This window comes from Arabidopsis lyrata (assembly GCF_000004255.2).
Source record: "Arabidopsis lyrata subsp. lyrata unplaced genomic scaffold ARALYscaffold_1, whole genome shotgun sequence".
Classification (NCBI taxonomy): domain Eukaryota; kingdom Viridiplantae; phylum Streptophyta; class Magnoliopsida; order Brassicales; family Brassicaceae; genus Arabidopsis; species Arabidopsis lyrata.
The window spans coordinates 30231878-30249193 of record NW_003302555.1 but is presented as its reverse complement, the minus strand read 5'-3'; the positions used below and the strand labels follow the sequence as shown (position 1 = coordinate 30249193).

The 17316-nt window shown below is 34.5% G+C and overlaps 1 protein-coding gene across 1 annotated transcript; it reads left to right on the top strand.

Moving 5' to 3' along the window:
- The first annotated feature begins 5653 nt into the window (after nucleotides 1–5653).
- LOC9330637 (dehydrin HIRD11) lies at nucleotides 5654–6570 on the top strand. The gene is made up of 2 exons (XM_021012682.1): nucleotides 5654–6057; nucleotides 6351–6570. Exon 1 carries the CDS (start codon nucleotides 5760–5762, stop codon nucleotides 6054–6056), a length of 297 nt encoding a protein of 98 aa, XP_020868341.1. The 5' UTR covers nucleotides 5654–5759; the 3' UTR covers nucleotide 6057; nucleotides 6351–6570.
- The last annotated feature ends 10746 nt before the right edge of the window (nucleotides 6571–17316 follow it).

Genomic DNA, 17316 nt, shown 5'->3' with positions numbered 1-17316 from the left:
GTCTAATCAAAATCCAAGCCTTCAACTTGTCTGTTACCCATAGCTACCAATCTAGCTTTATAACGCTCAATTTCCCCATTCGACTTATACTTGATTGTAAATATCCAATGACTGCCAATAGCCTTCTTTCCTGGTGGAAGATCAGTAATATCCCAAGTATCATTTGCTTCTAAGGCATTCACCTCTCCAGACATTGCATTGCAGCATTTATCATCCTTAACTGCTTCCGAATATGACTTAGGAATCGAAACAGCAGTAATAGCAGCCAGAAACACTCTCTGTGAATCAGAATATCGGTTACAATTCACATAATTTGCAATGGGATATATAACCGTCCCTGGACCAGAAGACGCTGATTAGGAGGAGGTAGGTGAGAGTGTGGGTTGATCGGATGAGCAACGTGTAGTGTGTAAAACATACTCCTTTAGATGACCCAGAAGTTTCTTTTCCCTCTCGCTTTGACGAACTTTAAGCACTGTCCCTTTCAAATTATCATTCCTCGATTTCTCAACACTCCCCCTTTCATCTAAAGCAGTAACCAATGTCTTTCCAGTATCCTCAGACCCCGAATTTTCTCTGCAAGACGTACCAGGTAAGGGATCGATCGATCCAGGAGGCGGATCGATCGATCCGTTCGTCTCTGTCTCCCCTAGTCGTTTTGCCGGATCGATCGATCGGTTAGCTTTTAGGATTTCTTGAATGTCACCGTCTCCTCTATGCTGCGTTGGATCGATTGATCCATGCATTGGATCGATCGATCCGAAAGTCCCTAGAAAAACCAACTCGTCGTCTACATGTAAGGGATCGATCGATCCCTGCACTGGATAGATCGATCGCGGCTCCTCTGACTGAAACAGGAAAACGTCTTCTTGAAACATCACATCTTGAAATACAAAGAATTCAGACTTCTCCAAATCATATAGGCGCCATCCCTTTTGACCAAATGGATAACCTATAAACATACAACGTCGACTCCGTTCCCCAAACTTATCCTTATCACGTAAAACATTACGACCATAACATAGGCTACCGAAGACTCATAAGGTAGTAAAATTAGGTACCACACCAAACAACAACTCATACGGTGTCTTCCCATCAAGAACTGAAGATGGAGTACGATTGATCAACTGACACGCAGTAAGAACGCATTCTCCCCAAAACTTACGTGGTAATGTAGCTTGAAACATTAATGATCTAGCCACGTTTAGGATATGTCTATGCTTCCTCTCCACCCGTCTATTTTGTTGAGGAGTATAGACACAATGAGGTTTGATGTGTAATTCCTTCTTCCAGAAAATATGACCTGAGACCCATAAATTCTCCTCCATTATCACTCCGTACTACTTTCACCTTCTTTTCAAATTGACGTTCTACCATCTTGAAAAGTTCTTAAGAGTCACAGCTACTTCACTTTTCTCACGCAACAAGTACACCCAAACAGCTCTGGAATAGTCATCTACTATTGTCAGAAAATATGCAGCCCCCGAAGTAGACAAAACTCGATAAGCACTCCAAACATCACAATGAATTAAATCAAAAACTCCAGCAGCTTTATTAGAACTTTCATGAAAGCAATCACGGGTTTGTTTTGTTCTTAAACAAATGTCACAAACTGTTGTTGAACTCACTTGTTTCTCAATATCTAAATGACTCAATAAATAAGGAACAACACGACTAGATGGATGACCAAGACGACGAAGCCGTAAATCCCATGATCCTGAACAGCTCACAGTCTTGTGTATCTTCGCACCGATCACCCCTCGAAGCACGTACACGTCCCCACACTCTTCACCAACTCCAATCAGCGTCTTCATAGCACGGTCCTGTATAACACACAACTCATCGGTGAATGTAATAGAGCCCTTAACCACTTCCAACAACTTTGCAACCGAAATCAAAGAGCATGTTAAATCCTTAGAATACAAAACTCCTTGTAACCACAAATCACCCCCGAAACATATATCACCCTGTTGTGGGACACCACATGATCACCATCCGGTAAGCCGATCATACATGGATTGGTATTCATCACATTAGACAAAGAGTCTAAATTACCAGTCATGTGGTGTGATGCTCCTGTATAAATAATAAAATCAATACATTCTTTCTTACCATTCAACTTCTCATTAGGATTTGAATTTTGAGAAGCAAAGAGACTCTTGAAAGCATTCCATTGATCATCACTCATTTGGGGTAGAGATTGACGATCCAAATCAGCCGGTGTCCTTGTCGAATTAGCTTGTATGCCCCCAACAATATTTGCCTGAACACCCGTGACCGTGTTGGCCCTACCACCCAACCCGCGACCACGTCCAAACTGGCCTCCACGTCCTCCACGTCCACGTCCACCTCTACCGCGATCATTGTAGTCGCGTCCTCGTTCTCCCCACCATTCAGGAAGGCCAATTATCTAAAAGCAATCAGCCTTTGCATGCCCATACTTACCAGAATGAGTACATGTCACGTCTTTCTCGCGATAAAAATTGGAAGTTTGACCCCGTTGCGCAGCCTGGACCGCAAACCCCACAGCCTCCGAAGTTGCATCACGATTCCTAGTAATCGTGAGTTGTCTCTCTTCTCGAATGATCCTTTGATAGACTTGTGAGAGCTTGGGTAGGGGTTCCATACTTGTGATAGTAGAACACACCTACCAAACTTCGCAGAATCTAAGCCATTCAAGAAAGTATTGGTTCTCTCTTCATTACGGTCTTCTTCCAACTGAGCAGCCAGTTCTCCACAACTACATGATCGAATAGGCTTGTAAATTACCAATTCATCACACATCTTCTTAAGTCTCCCATTGTACACCATTACCGTATCCCCATTTTGTCTACAGTTTGCTATATCAGCCCTAAGCTGACTGATTCTCGATCCGTTTCCTGCAGAGAATTGAAGCTTCAAATCTTCCCACAACGCTTGAGCTTCATCCACCATAGAAATCGATGTCCTGAGAGTCGGCTCAACCATGTTCATAATCCAAGCGATTAACATAGAATTAACCACTTCCCACTGTTCAATCTCATCCTCCTTGGTAGGTTTCTCCAAAGTCCCATCAATAAACCCTAATTTTCGTTTCGTTCGCAAGGCGTTCCGCACATGCTTAGCCCAATCTTCATTGTTTTTTCCCTTAAATTGAAAAGTAGTGATCAAATTACCCGGTCCATCAGAAGGATGGAGATACAGTGGCGAAGCCATAGCCTTCTCCGCCACCGTGAGCCCGCTCCCGCCGTCTTTCGCAGCCTTCCATGTCGCCAGCTCTCTGCCGTCGACATCCACCATCTTCTCTTCTTTTCCCTTTGTTTGATTTTCTTCTTAAAACCCTAACTCTGCTACCATGCCAAAGGGATAAGAGAATAAAGAGAATGTTGTGTTCTATTGACATTAAGAAGAGAGTATATATAAATGTTACACAGGAAACTCTAAACATACTTAGGAAAATTAACATAATAGCCTAAGTATAATATATTTACATATAGCTCCCTAATACTTTCCACCAATGTAATATATCACATTTTCATACAAAATAAACCAATAAACCATTCTTACTTATTTTCTTCCAAATATACTGTCTATGTAGAGTTATTTTCTTATGTATTGATACGTTTTCACAAAATTTAAAATCTTTATATTAGCACCTAAACTTTAAGTCTTTAACCCAAATAGCCATATTTTGAAAGTCCTGACTTCTTTGAGGTTAGAATGTGATTTGAAGAGTTTGATTTGGTTGATATTTGATTTTTGGTTGTAGTAGACATCTCTAAAACGTTTTATATACTAGGAATTGACCCGCGGTACACCGGAGGTAATTTTTTCTAAAATTTATGATTTTTAAATTTTTAATTAATGTTTTATATTTAAAAATTTGAAAATTCTATCATTTTTATAATTTATAGTTTATAACTACCATTAAGTAACGGTATACTACGGAACAATTTTTGTTTTATACAATATTAACTAAATTAGACTGATTCGATATGTCTAATATTACAGGTCTTCCAAAATAATAAAATCAGGATTTAACCCGTATTTAAAAGACGGGTTAATGATATTTTAAAATTTTATTAATTTTGATTCAAACCCGTCCCGCCATATAACTCTGCCCCGCCATATAACACTGCCTCGCCATATAACTCTGTCCCGCCATATAATTTCGTCCCGTAGTATAATCCGTCATGTGTTAGTTTAAAATGTTGATATGTTCAAATATTCATAATATTATAAAAATTTTATTGATTTTGAATGTATAAATTATAATATTTATTTTAAAAAAATTATACGTATTTTTTGAATTCCAATTGTTAGTAGTATTAAAAAATTTCTTCAAATTCGTTGGTATGAATATTTGTTTAGGCGATTTTATGTTGATAATATAGGGCAATATATGGTAAGTGATTTTGAATTGAAAATCTTAATTTAAATAGAGTATAAATTATCATTGTCGAGAATAGAGATATTAGGAAAAATTGTCTCCAGATTTTTGGCAAACGAATTAGATTTACATATATTTAATTAAAGAAACAAATGTTAAGAATTAATGTCAGTGACATTACATTGTAAATAAGTGTCAACTCCAGGATTTATTTCAAAAATGTTTAAAAAAATGTATATGTATATTATGATTAAATATAAATAGATTGTTTCTTGAGAAAAAGAAAAAATTATATATTTATATATGTAAATAATTTTTCAACATGAATTCTGTCAAAATCATATGAGTTGGTTTGTTTAATCCAATTTTTATTTACTATAAACTATTTGTACCTTTAAATTATATATATGGTCCTAAAATTAGGGGTGAGACCAATTATCCGGGATCCGAGATCCGATCCGAGATCCGCTCCGATCCGCTCCGAAAAATAGGATATCCGGGTGGGGCGGATCCGGATCCGGATAATGAAAAAGCGGATCCGGTCGGATCCGGATCCGGTCGGATCCGGATCCGGATCCGGTCGGATCCGGATCCGGATCCGGATAATAGAAAATTTAAAGCCGGATATCCGGATCCGGGATATTTTATATAATAATAATATTTTTTTAATATTTTATTACTATTATTTAAATTTTATTAATAAATTCTATTATTTTATATAAGAATAATATTTTTTTAATAATATTTTTAATTATTTATATCAAATTATTTGTTTTTAAATATTTTTCTTGAAATTTTATATTAATAAAAAAAATTGTATAAAAAAAACCCGGATCCGGATATCCGGCGGATATCCGGCTCTTTTTACGGATATCCGGGTGGAACGGATCCGGATCCGGATAATGAAAAGGCGGATCCGGATCCGGATACTCCAAAAAAGCCGGATATCCGGATCCGGCCCAGCCCTACCTAAAATCCTAATATGGACGACATAGTCAGAATCATTTAAAAATATATATAAAAGAAATAAAAAATTGCAACCACATAGTTGAAAATATCTAAGAGAATATAATCTTCTTTCTTTTTAAAGGAATATAATCTACCCCAATTAATTGTATCATTATTTCCAATTAAAGAAACAGTACAGCTCATTGGAAGAATTAATCTTATCTTTTATTTTTCATTTTTTTTTTTGGTATCAAAATTAATCTTATCTTCGCCATGCCATATATCTCTCTTTCTATAAAGTAAACTCAGAGAAAAAAATAATAAAAATATAGTATTAATTATCCATTTGGGGCTATATATAGAGACCCTTTGAGATCCAATCGTCAAGAAACCAAACAAATAAAGAGAGATTTAATACAAAAGAAAGAGAAAAAAAGACGATATGGCAGGACTCATCAACAAGATCGGAGATGCACTCCACATTGGAGGAGGCAACAAGGAAGGTGAGCACAAGAAGGAAGAGGAACACAAGAAGCACGTCGACGAGCACAAGAGTGGAGAGCACAAAGAAGGTATTGTTGACAAGCTCAAAGACAAGATCCACGGTGGTGAAGGCAAAAGCCACGACGGAGAAGGCAAAAGTCACGATGGTGAGAAGAAAAAGAAGAAGGACAAGAAGGAGAAGAAACATCATGATGATGGTCACCACAGCAGCAGCAGTGACAGCGACAGCGATTAAGGTTTGTTTTCTCTACTTTTTAATCATATACATAAATCATGAACAAATATTTACTTATGAGTTTTGGATCTTGAAAAAATAATACGGATCTTGAAAAACTACGTATTATTCAGTTGTAGATATAAGATTAAGGTTATTCTTTTTTCCTAAACGTTTAAATCATGACCAAATATCTCCTAAGTTTTGGATCTGGCAAAAAAAAATAAAAAATACCAATATTGTCGATTATCAAAATTTGAGGCCTGTACTATATTCAATAATTGTTTAATTTATTTAAATTTTGTTGATTTGTAGGTGAAGAAGTGAGGAGGATCGGTTAAATAAAACAGATCTTGTTCTGACTATTATTAATTAATGTTGTTGTATGTTCCTATCCTCTTAGAGAGAGGTTAAAGACAGGAGAACCGTGCATCTATCTTTGTTTGTTATGTTTCTGTTTTCTTGTCATGAAAATTATGTTCATGTATCTTATCTATATCTAAATTAATAAATCCATGAATCCTAACTTGTAAGACTTTTTATTTTAACATGGGACCTTCGTTTCTTAAGAAGATCAAAACTTTTTTCTGTCAAAAAAAAACTTGAGAAAATCAAAACGTATTGATAAATGGGAAAAATGTCGAAAAATGCGCCAACTTTCAAATTTGGGACGATTAAAGAATGAACTCTCGAAATATCTCTTTAATCACAAAGTTTCTGTTGACCTGTCTAAAAATAGCTAAGTTTTCGTTGACCTGGCCAAATTAGGCATCGCGTTAAGTCTCCGTTAGAACGACGCTGACGCTGTTAACAATCCGTTAGATTCTCCGTTCGATCAAAACGACGTCATTTTGAAGTTTTCAAACGACGTCGTTTCACCAGAAAATAAGAAAGAAAAATGGCATCTCCAAAGAATCGAACAGCTGACCTGTTACACTAATAAGAGACACTCAACCATTGGGCTACGGGAACATTTTAATGTTTGTACAAACAGAACGTGTATATATACTAAAAATTGGTAACATAAATTAGGTAAAAATATATGCAACTAATTTAAAATAACAATATTAAAAACAAATTAATAACCAAACATATACACATATTAAATATACTTACCTTAAATATATATTTCAAATTTACAAACATTTAATTATATATATATAAAGATTTTATTCTATTTTGGAAAATTATTATTTCCTAAATTATAAAAACCTAAACTTTGTATAAATGTTTAATGTGGTTGTTGCATGTATCATTGGTGCATATAAGGCATAATTATATGATTAATTTTATGTCATATATTTAAATTTTTTATATTAGAAAGAATAATTTTCCAAATATGGAAGAAATCTTTATTTATAAAATAATATTTGAGATTTTGATACATATACTATGATAAGTATATTTAATATTTGTATTTTTGGTTATTATTATTTTTTAAGTTTGTTATTTTTAATTAATTGCATATATCTTTACCTAATTTATGTTACCAGGTTTTAGTATATATACACGTTCTGTTTGTACTAACATTAAAATGTTTCCGTAGCCCAATGGTTGAGTGTCTCTTATTAGTGTAACAGGTCAGCAGTTTGATTCTTTGGAGATGCCATTTTTCCTTCTTATTTTCTGGTGAAACGACGTCGTTTGAAAACTTCAAAACGACGTCGTTTTGATCGAACGGAGAATCTAACGGATTGTTAACAGCGTCAGCATCGTTCTAACGGAGACTTAACGCGATGCCTAATTTGGCCAGGTCAACAAAAACTTAGCTATTTTCAGACAGGTCAATGGAAACTTTGTGATTAAAGAGACATTTCGAGAGTTCATGCTTTAATCGTCCCAAATTTGAAAGTTGGCGCATTTTTCGACATTTTTCCTATATATAACATAGCAAAATAAAGAAACAGATGTTTATAAGAACAAAAAAGGTCAAAGAAAAATAAATTAACACTAATTTTTTGTATTCATAAATCTACTTGTAACTAGATCTTTTTGTTTGTCAACAGCTTTAAAATTAATATTTAAAAGAACCATTGCTTTTAGATATTATTTACATATTTGATATGATACGGTTCGGTACGAATTTTTCGTGCCAATTTATCCGCTGTAACATTTGCACAGCGAGAAATTAAAGATAAAGAGAAACTTGAAAATCCTTCGTTGGCGCTTAGGAATTCCTCCAAATACACTGAGAAAGCCAGCCATTCGGTTGGGAAAAACACAATCTTTATCAGATCTGAATAGTCTATAAAAAAGCTAGCTTTTTCTTTTCCTTGTAAAGAATTATTTAGATAACAAAACCATATAATAAGAAAAGAAAAAAAGTTTTTCTCTCATACACTAATATCGAGAATTTCTTTCCGGGCATGTATTCCGGTATCGGTGGAGTTTTGACACACCAGAGTCAAGAATTTTCCTTTGACCATCTTGCTCTTCATCACTCTAGATCTTCTATCATTTTCTTTTTTGTTAGCAATTTTTTTTCTCCTTTTGAATCCCTCTCCAACCCAAGGCATCTACTGAGATTCTCAACAACCAAAAACAAAGGGAGAAGATGGTGTCCGGCGATCTCCATCTCTCACCCTCAACATGCAACAACTCTAAAAGAACCACCAAACCATGGATATGTGATACCGCTTTCCCAAGAAACAACTTCATACCATGCTTCATTGATGACAAGAGATCAGGCTATTAGACGGTCAGATGCGTCGTGCCTGGTGGAGACGTCGATGGCGCACTGCAAGCTTCTTCTCTGGAATCCGACTTCCTTTCCCGAAACGGCCAATCATCTCTGGTTCTTCTCCCTTGTTTCGAATCTTGACAAAATTCACCAAACGCCGACTCTAGCTTCACCAGAGATGCCTGCTTCACCACAAGATCTTCCATCATCTCTGTACGACGGCTGCTATACTCGTTAACTAGCCAAAGTGAAATTAGGGTTACAACTGGTAGGATTTATTAATTTTGGCCATTTAAGATTTTTGAAGCCCAAGTCTAAAAAGTGTAATCCAATACATTATCTGCTAAAGTCCAGGTCTGTTCTCAACTCTTCATCGTCCATCTCTAAGACAACCTCTGTTTCTTTTATCGAATCCTTATGATAGAGGACATCAAATGGAACGTAATGTATCATTGTTGCTATGGATGTTCAAGAACTCTATAATAACCCTGCCACTATATTCACATAGGTTTATTGGGCATGAATCCAAATGATTGAATTTTGAAGTTAATCGATTGAAGAAGACCGACATTATGATTTTGTCTCCATGGAGCGATGGTTACCAAAGCCTCTTCAATCCTATATTCCCATTTCCTCTGAATACTTAGTTCAAGCAAGTGCTAATCAACAACATTAAGGTTTTTATTCATGAAATTAAATGCTTGAGGAAGAACGACATTATAACTCCATCTCCAAGGAGCCGTGTTTACCGAAGCTTCCTAAACCCTTTAGCTCCAAACCCACCCGACTATAGAACCGTAGTCACCCTTCTACTTGCTGATGAGCAAATCCATCTAGCTTTTCTCGTGCTGGCGAATAACTCGGCCATGGAACCCTCTTCAACATCACTTAGTCTATTGACAGTGGCCATTGTATCGTCTAACGCTTCGTCCGTGGATGATTCTACGAAAAACCGTGTTAGCACTTTCGCTAATTTGCTTCCTAGCTTTGGTCTCCAAGCTGTCATGGATCCTTCGTCGAACTATATTAGCTATTTTTTGCATAGCATATGCTTTTACCTTTTTATGCTACTTGTGCTTTGTATCGAGCCATCTTATCCGTGTATCCTTGGCTACTTTGAACCTTGTTTTACGTTGATGAATGAAAATAAGTCTTTGAAAAAAAAAAAAGATAACATTTTCAATTAGTGAAGAAACCATTTTGGAGAGGCAAAGTACTTGATAAAATAGACTTAAAGACTAACTAACTTAAAAAAACAAAGGCGATGATAGTAAAGCAAGACATGTTCATAACTTCCACAATAAGACCCAACTTCCCATGAGCATTGCAAATGGTTTTAGAGAATACTTCCTATGCGTGTGTTATGAAAACTTTCTTGCACACCACATTATCATCATCAAAAAGAATTCATCAAGAGGCCTTCCAAAATTTTATCTAATACCTTCCTTCATCATAAGAAAAGACACCGATACACCATAAAAGATATATCAAAGTATCCACTATCTTAACCTGTGAAGTGGAAATTATTATCAACTAAGATTGACTTATCCAAAATATCTCAGAGAAGAATGTCAGATATTTCTCTGAGAGTGTTAACCTTCTTTTAGAAAAACATGGAGGGTCTTGAATTAGTAGATATAACCTCACTCCAGGATCTTTTCTACATTGGTAAGTACTTTTTGTTGGCTCCATATTGATTTGCTTTCCTTTCTTGCGTTTATAGCTCGCTCCAATCTCATATTTGGTTTTGTTTTAAAGCCTTTAGCCGAGATAAGATCATATGAGACTTACTGATAGTACGATTTTTGCTCAATTAGTATCAATTCCTAATACACATGTCATTGTAGTATATTAGGTTATCAATCTAATCTCAGTGTGATTGCAAGCATTCAAGATATGCACAAAAAGCAAGTAAGTCAAGCCAATTGTGAAAAGGTTTTGTGTGTTTCTATTCAACCTAAGCAACCAATTAACATGCAAGTACCAAATTCAAAAGCATAAGAAAGAAAACTAAGCAGCAAGAAATGAACTACAAACCAGGAACTACCATGCATAAGCTTTAAAAAGGAAACTAACAACCCATCAATGCAGAAAACTATGCTAGACCAAGCACGTCGAGCAAGCAGGTCGAGCAGGACAATAAAGACTAACAGAAACGAGATTTAAGCAATCAAACAAGGCAAGCTCTTAAGAATGGGGTTATTGGTTATAATGGATTTATCTATCCCTTTAACTAGCTAATAGACTCAATCAAGCTATCCCTAGACAATAGATTCAAATACAAATCAATCCACTTTCATGACAAAGATTCTCAAACAAGATCACTTTCAAACTCAATTCTCATTGATGAAATATAATCAAGCAGGCATTAAGATTCAATCTAATATAGTCAATAAACATTCTAAACATCTAATCTCATGAGCTAGAGTATGTAAATCTCTGGAATAGTTGGTTCAGACATTTCATCAAACACCTTGTGGGTGTGGAAATGTCTGAGATCAACTTCCAATTGATAAGAGAGGAAATAGGACTAAGAACTACTAAACCAGAAGGGAAATCATGCAGTTATACACTTATCTAGCTAAAGAAACAGAAGATTCCACTAACAACCTATCCCATCCTTAAGAACTTTGCAAAACTACTCAAGAACACTCAAGAACATCATAGCAACAAACCCAGAAAATGATTCAAACCCAGAATTCATTAAAAAGCAAGTATGTTATAGATAAGAGAGAGATCTACAACTTTGATGAAGAAACGAAGTGCAAAAACTCAATGATTCAATGGGAAAAACGATTACAAACTAGGGTTTAGAGAGAAAAACGGAAAAACCAAAGGGTAAAGAGAATATCTCCTCTTGATAAAAGGGTGAACCCCTATTTATAGAAAAGTACTAGGTTGCCATAATTGGCAAAACGACAAAATAGAAAGTCGGCTCAGGTCCTGCTCGACGTCAGGTCGAGCAAATACGTCGAGCAGGTGTGTTCTTCAAAGTTGGCTCCTTTTTACTTGCCTGCTCGACCTCTGGTCGAGCTCCCACGTCAAGCACACTCATTGGTATCTCCTGATGTCCTGCTCGATCAGACCTGCTCGACCTCTGGTCGAGCTACCACGTCAAGCACACTCCTTGGTGACCTCCTGATGTCCTGCTCGACCTTTGGTCGAGCTCCCACGTCGAGCACACTCCTTGGTGACCTCCTGATGTCTTGCATCGAGCTCCCACGTAGAGCACGGTTCTGGATCCTCTTAAATGACTTCCTTGACTCTAACTCGACCTCTTAGCTCCATTAAGTCCCAAATAAGCTCCATAGTACCTGAAACACATCCAATATGCAATATGCTATGCAATGCAATGCAAATCGTACTAAGTTATGAAAAGAGTATGAAAAGGACTATGAATGCAATGAATCGGGGAGAAAACTAAGCTAAATGCATAAGAAATGTGTGCTAAAAAGAGGTAAAATACAGAGATATCACTTACATAGAAGAGGAGCTTGATGAAGGGAAACTATGAAGAAGATTAGCTGCTACAATTCATCCAAATTAGGCATATGATTAGTTGAGAGATTGGAGTTTAAGAGGTGATATCAAAACTTGGAGCTGGATGAATCTCTTCAGTAATGTTAACTATTAGAACCCTCTCCTCCATACATGAAATACATGAATATTTAGGTGTTCTCATGAAGAATAGGAGGAGTAAGATAAAGGCAGTGACTAGTGTGGTGATTGATGAGACAATAGTAGCTTCCAAGTTTTTCATATTCAAAGAATTATGGCCCCTTCCCCTTATTCAAATCTTACTCTTCTAAATAAACAAAATTGATCTATAATTCCAATTATTATTTAAATCTGAGTGGTAGTCTCTTCAATGAAATCAAGGTCAACAACTTCTCTAAAAGTATTAGCAATGAAGCTAATTATTGTCTCAGAAACATACGGAAGAGGTATAATGATAACATGTGATTTTCGCCCGTATTTGCTATTGTTTTCTAACTAGATGTTAACCCGCGGTACACCGCGGGCCTATATTTTTACTAAATAAAAAAATTAAATTTTTAGGATAATCTATAGATATATAGTATACCGCATAACGATATTTTACATTTAGTGTTTAAGATTGTATAATTATATTTTGATTATTAATTCTAGGATTTTACCCGTAGTATACCATCCCGTATTAATATTGATCCAAATCCGTCCCACCATATAATTTCATCCCGTGAAATTAAAAATCATTTTGTAATTTTCTTTTTAATAATAATTTTATTAAAACATTTCCTAAAGTATTATTTGGCTTTTATATGACGAAATATTTATACGAATAAGATACATGTTATTAAATTACTATCCCAAAGTTTAAAATTAAGTAAGTTTTATTAGTGGGATAAAATTTATACTCATTACTTATATAATTTATTATTTAATCTGAATATACTAAAGTTTTCTTTATATAATAAGATTGTTTGATAATGCTATATAGTGTTATATATGTGTGTTATAAACGTGTGTTATAAATGTGTTAAAATAAACCAAAAAGACAAAATTTCGAAAGACAAATTAAATTACTCTAATTGTATAAAAAATAGTCAAATAATGTCTCATGCTTTACCTAAGAAAATAGAAAAAAAAAAACTCTGAAAAAGAAAAGGGTGAATTTGCTCTATAACCATAATACAATCTCAAATTAAGAATATAGCACTATATTCAAAAATATTAAGAAAGTAACATAAGGGACAAGGGAAAAGACTAAACTAGTGTCGAGATGAAGCACCAAAGGAGAAAGACATTCAGCTGAGCTGGCAGAAAAAAGCTCAATCGTTGGAGTTCAAGGATGAGGGGCAGGAGAGAGAAGTATATTTTGTCTTTACCCCTTTTAATTGTAACTCAATTTTCTTTGTTTTAATAAAAATTTTCAAAGTCTTGATTCTTCTATAAAAAATCTATATACTTTTCTGAATGTATCATGATTTAAATTTTTAAAACAGATAAGTTTATGAAAAAGGTGGTTAATGATAAAAATTTAATGTCTAAATAGAATTACATAAAATGAAATTGTATAGAGTAAAATAAAATGTAATCGCATAATATGTTATTACTAAGAATAATTTATTAATTTTTCATAAATTTGTGTTAAACGTACATCGGAAAATAAACACTATATCCTAAGAGATACAATATAGGGAACCCAAATACCGAATTAAACGCATGACAGAAATTATATTGTTATATCTTTAGGAATAGTACATATGAAACCTAATCTACCAAGTTAAACTTTAGAATCTAAATGAGATAGTATAGAATCTAATGAAATAGTATAGAACGAAACATTTTTAATAAAATGTAAGTAGTGGTGGTGGTGATGGTAATAACTCGGTGATGGTGATGGTGACGGTATGGTGGTGATGACATAGTTGTGGTAGTGGTGGTGGTGGTGACGTCGGTGGTGGTTTGGACAACGGCGATGGTGGTGGAGGTAGCAGTGGTGGTGGTGACTGTCATGGTGGTTGCGGCGGTGGTGGTAGTGATAGTGATAGTGGTGATGGTGACGTTATGGTGATTGCTGTGGTGGTGGTGACGTTATGGTGGTCGTTATGGTGGTGACGGCATGGTGGTGAAGATGATGGTAATAGTGGCGGTGATGACGTGGTTGTGGTGGTGACAACATGGTAGTGGTGATGGTGACGTCATCATAGTCGCAATAGTGGTGGTGGTGACGTTATTGTGGTCGCGGTGGTGGTGGTGGTAACGAAGATGATGGTGGTGGTTGTAGTAGTGATGGTGCGCCATGGTGTTCGCGGCGATGGAAGTGGTGACTACAATAACGTGGCAATGGTGGTGGTAGTGTAATGGAGTCATGGTAATCTATTTAGAAATTATAATTTTATATAGAGTAGGGTTAAAATTGTCAATAATACATGTAATATACACAATATCATAGTTCTATGGTTAGAATAGTTAGATAGTGAATTAAAGCTTTTTTTCTTGGTTATACAGCCAAATTTCTCAAAAGAAAACTAATTTATGTTGAATCAATCCAATTTTATTGAACGAATTTTAAAGACGTGTAATTATGTATTGGGCCTTAATTAGGCTTCACTTTTCTTTTCTGTATTTTACCCTTTGGACTTTTATTTGAAATATCTATGAAAAAACAGAAAATGTTGCATTAGAAAATAAAATAAGAATCTCTTTTGAGAATCTTCTCGTCTTCTTCAACCGTTCTTATGATTTTGGAGTTTTTATGTAATCAGGCTACTTGCATGTGGATTAATCGATTGATTAAAGGGGATGAGTATCTAATTTGCATCGGATCGAAGGTGAGACGACACACAAACCATCGTTCTAAATCTACTTCAGTTCTCGATGATCTTCTTCGTTGTGACCAAGAGATAGAGTTCATGTCTCATGTTCAAACAATATCCATATTCCCTGATTTTCTGTAAGATATAGATTAAGGAATAGATTTATTACTGTGTACGATCTTTCAAAAAAAATTTTGTTTTTTGTTTTACTGAGTTTTGTATATTATGAATTGAAATGGAGAATCTAATTTCTAGATACTTGTAGAATTAATTTCTGATTTTCAGATTGATGAAACTTATTAAAACTAATTTCCATTAGAGTCAAAGAACATGAGTTACCTGGTTGAGGAGTGTTGTGGTTTGCTTAAATTATTGTTGTTTTGTTCATATTTGATATAATAGATTCAGAATTCACTACAAAAGTCTTATTTCGGTGTTGGAGAGAATGATACAATGCTTTTCAGAACTCACTTTCTTGATCTTTCAATTCATCTTCTCAGAAACAAAAGAACCCTTGTAAATAATTTTTTCAATGTAAAACCTTTAAATGTTTTTATACAATCTGATTGCTCGTGTAACAACTTGAGCTTCAAACAGTGAAACACAAATATCTCTATACTATTAAAAGAGAAGTACAAATGTAAATGGGTCGGGTCAAAATCAGAAAATTGACCCGAAATTCTGAAATCGGATCTTTGAAATTTTTTTGGAATATAAATTCGAATTAATAATGAAAAATCGAACTAAAATCAAATGTTTATGGAAATCAAATAAAATTTGATTGTACTTATGGTAACTAATTATAAAATCATATTCCGAACAATATTATACATTAACTACGTATAATATATTTGTTCATATACTTTTGGAACTAATTCCATAACAATCAACGTTTTTCTCATTAATTTTGCTTATTTTAGCCAGTTATCATTAATTAAAAGATATCTTACTTGCTTCTAGAGATTTCTAAAAAATTTATCACAACTAACCCATCTATTTTATAAATTAAATAAATAGATATTTTTATTTTGGTCGTGTAAATTAAATAGATATGAAATCTATGTAACTAATTTTAATGTAATTAGATTAAATCGAAATTATGGTATTTTCATACAATCATACTTATAGTTTACCAAAGAAGTTTAATTTTCAAATTATAAAGATTTCTTGAATATGATTTTTAGAATTATTCAACAAGATGATAAATATTTATTAAATTTTACGAATCATGAAAAATATTAATTATTTTTAATCATTATATTTCACCTTTCAATCTCTAATCTAACAAATAAGATACGTATTCTATAATTCCTATGTCCAAACTCCATTGAGTTGTATGACTAAATAATATTTCCATTAGAGCTGTCAAAACGAGTTGATTCGTCCCGTTAAGCCTGTTTTGTAATTGGCAAAATATAGTTTGGCATGTAGTTAGTCTGTCTGCACGACCCGAGGGTAGCATATATGAAACACAACCCCGTCGCGCGAATGTATGCCGATTTGCGGGGTTATCCGTGGATTTTGTTTAAATAATTTTAGAGTAACCAAAATTTAAAATTCTACTAAAATAAATAAATTGAAATGTTTTTAGAGAAAATAATCTTATATATCATTATATTTATAAATATTAGAATTTCATTTGTTAAAAGTTTTTTAAACTACCACATGTTGAATAAATTGTATTTTTATCAATAAATACTATCATGCGGGTTGATCCGCCAACCCCCGGAAGAAAACCGATGACCCACTGCGAATCAATCCATGTGGCCCGCTTATTTGCGGGTTTAATATATTTTCCCAAATCTGGCCTATAGTGAGATGATTTGGGCTCGACCCACGGTTTTTGACCTATTTTGACTGCTTTAATTCCCATGATTCGTCTAATTTTTGAATTCTAAAACACAAAATTCCATTTTGTAAATCATAATTAATACGATTGGTTTAATTATAAACAATTTAATATTTTCTTTACAATTTGTTATTAGGAATATTTATAAGTACATTACACGATTCGTTCTACTAAAAACACGCACAATATTAAAATCAACGTATGTAAATCAATATTCTCCGCGGTGGACCGCGGGTCCGATCCTAGTTTGTAATTAAATCGAACGGCTAAAGAAAAAACAAAATATTTTGGTCCTACCGTTTTTGTTATTTTGCAGGCCATGTTTTTTTTCTTCATCAAACTCTAGGGCAGCCTTCTCCAGGTAAGCTTTCTCATCTTGTTCAAAGGACTCAATATTCTTGAGACAATGTGATGCAGCTACGTCACAATGAAACTACATTAGTTATTAGA

What these genes read in the sequence shown, in the direction of transcription:
- LOC9330637 (XM_021012682.1), top strand. Translation starts at nt 5,760, where the DNA reads ATGGCAGGACTCATCAACAAGATCGGAGATGCACTCCACATTGGAGGA.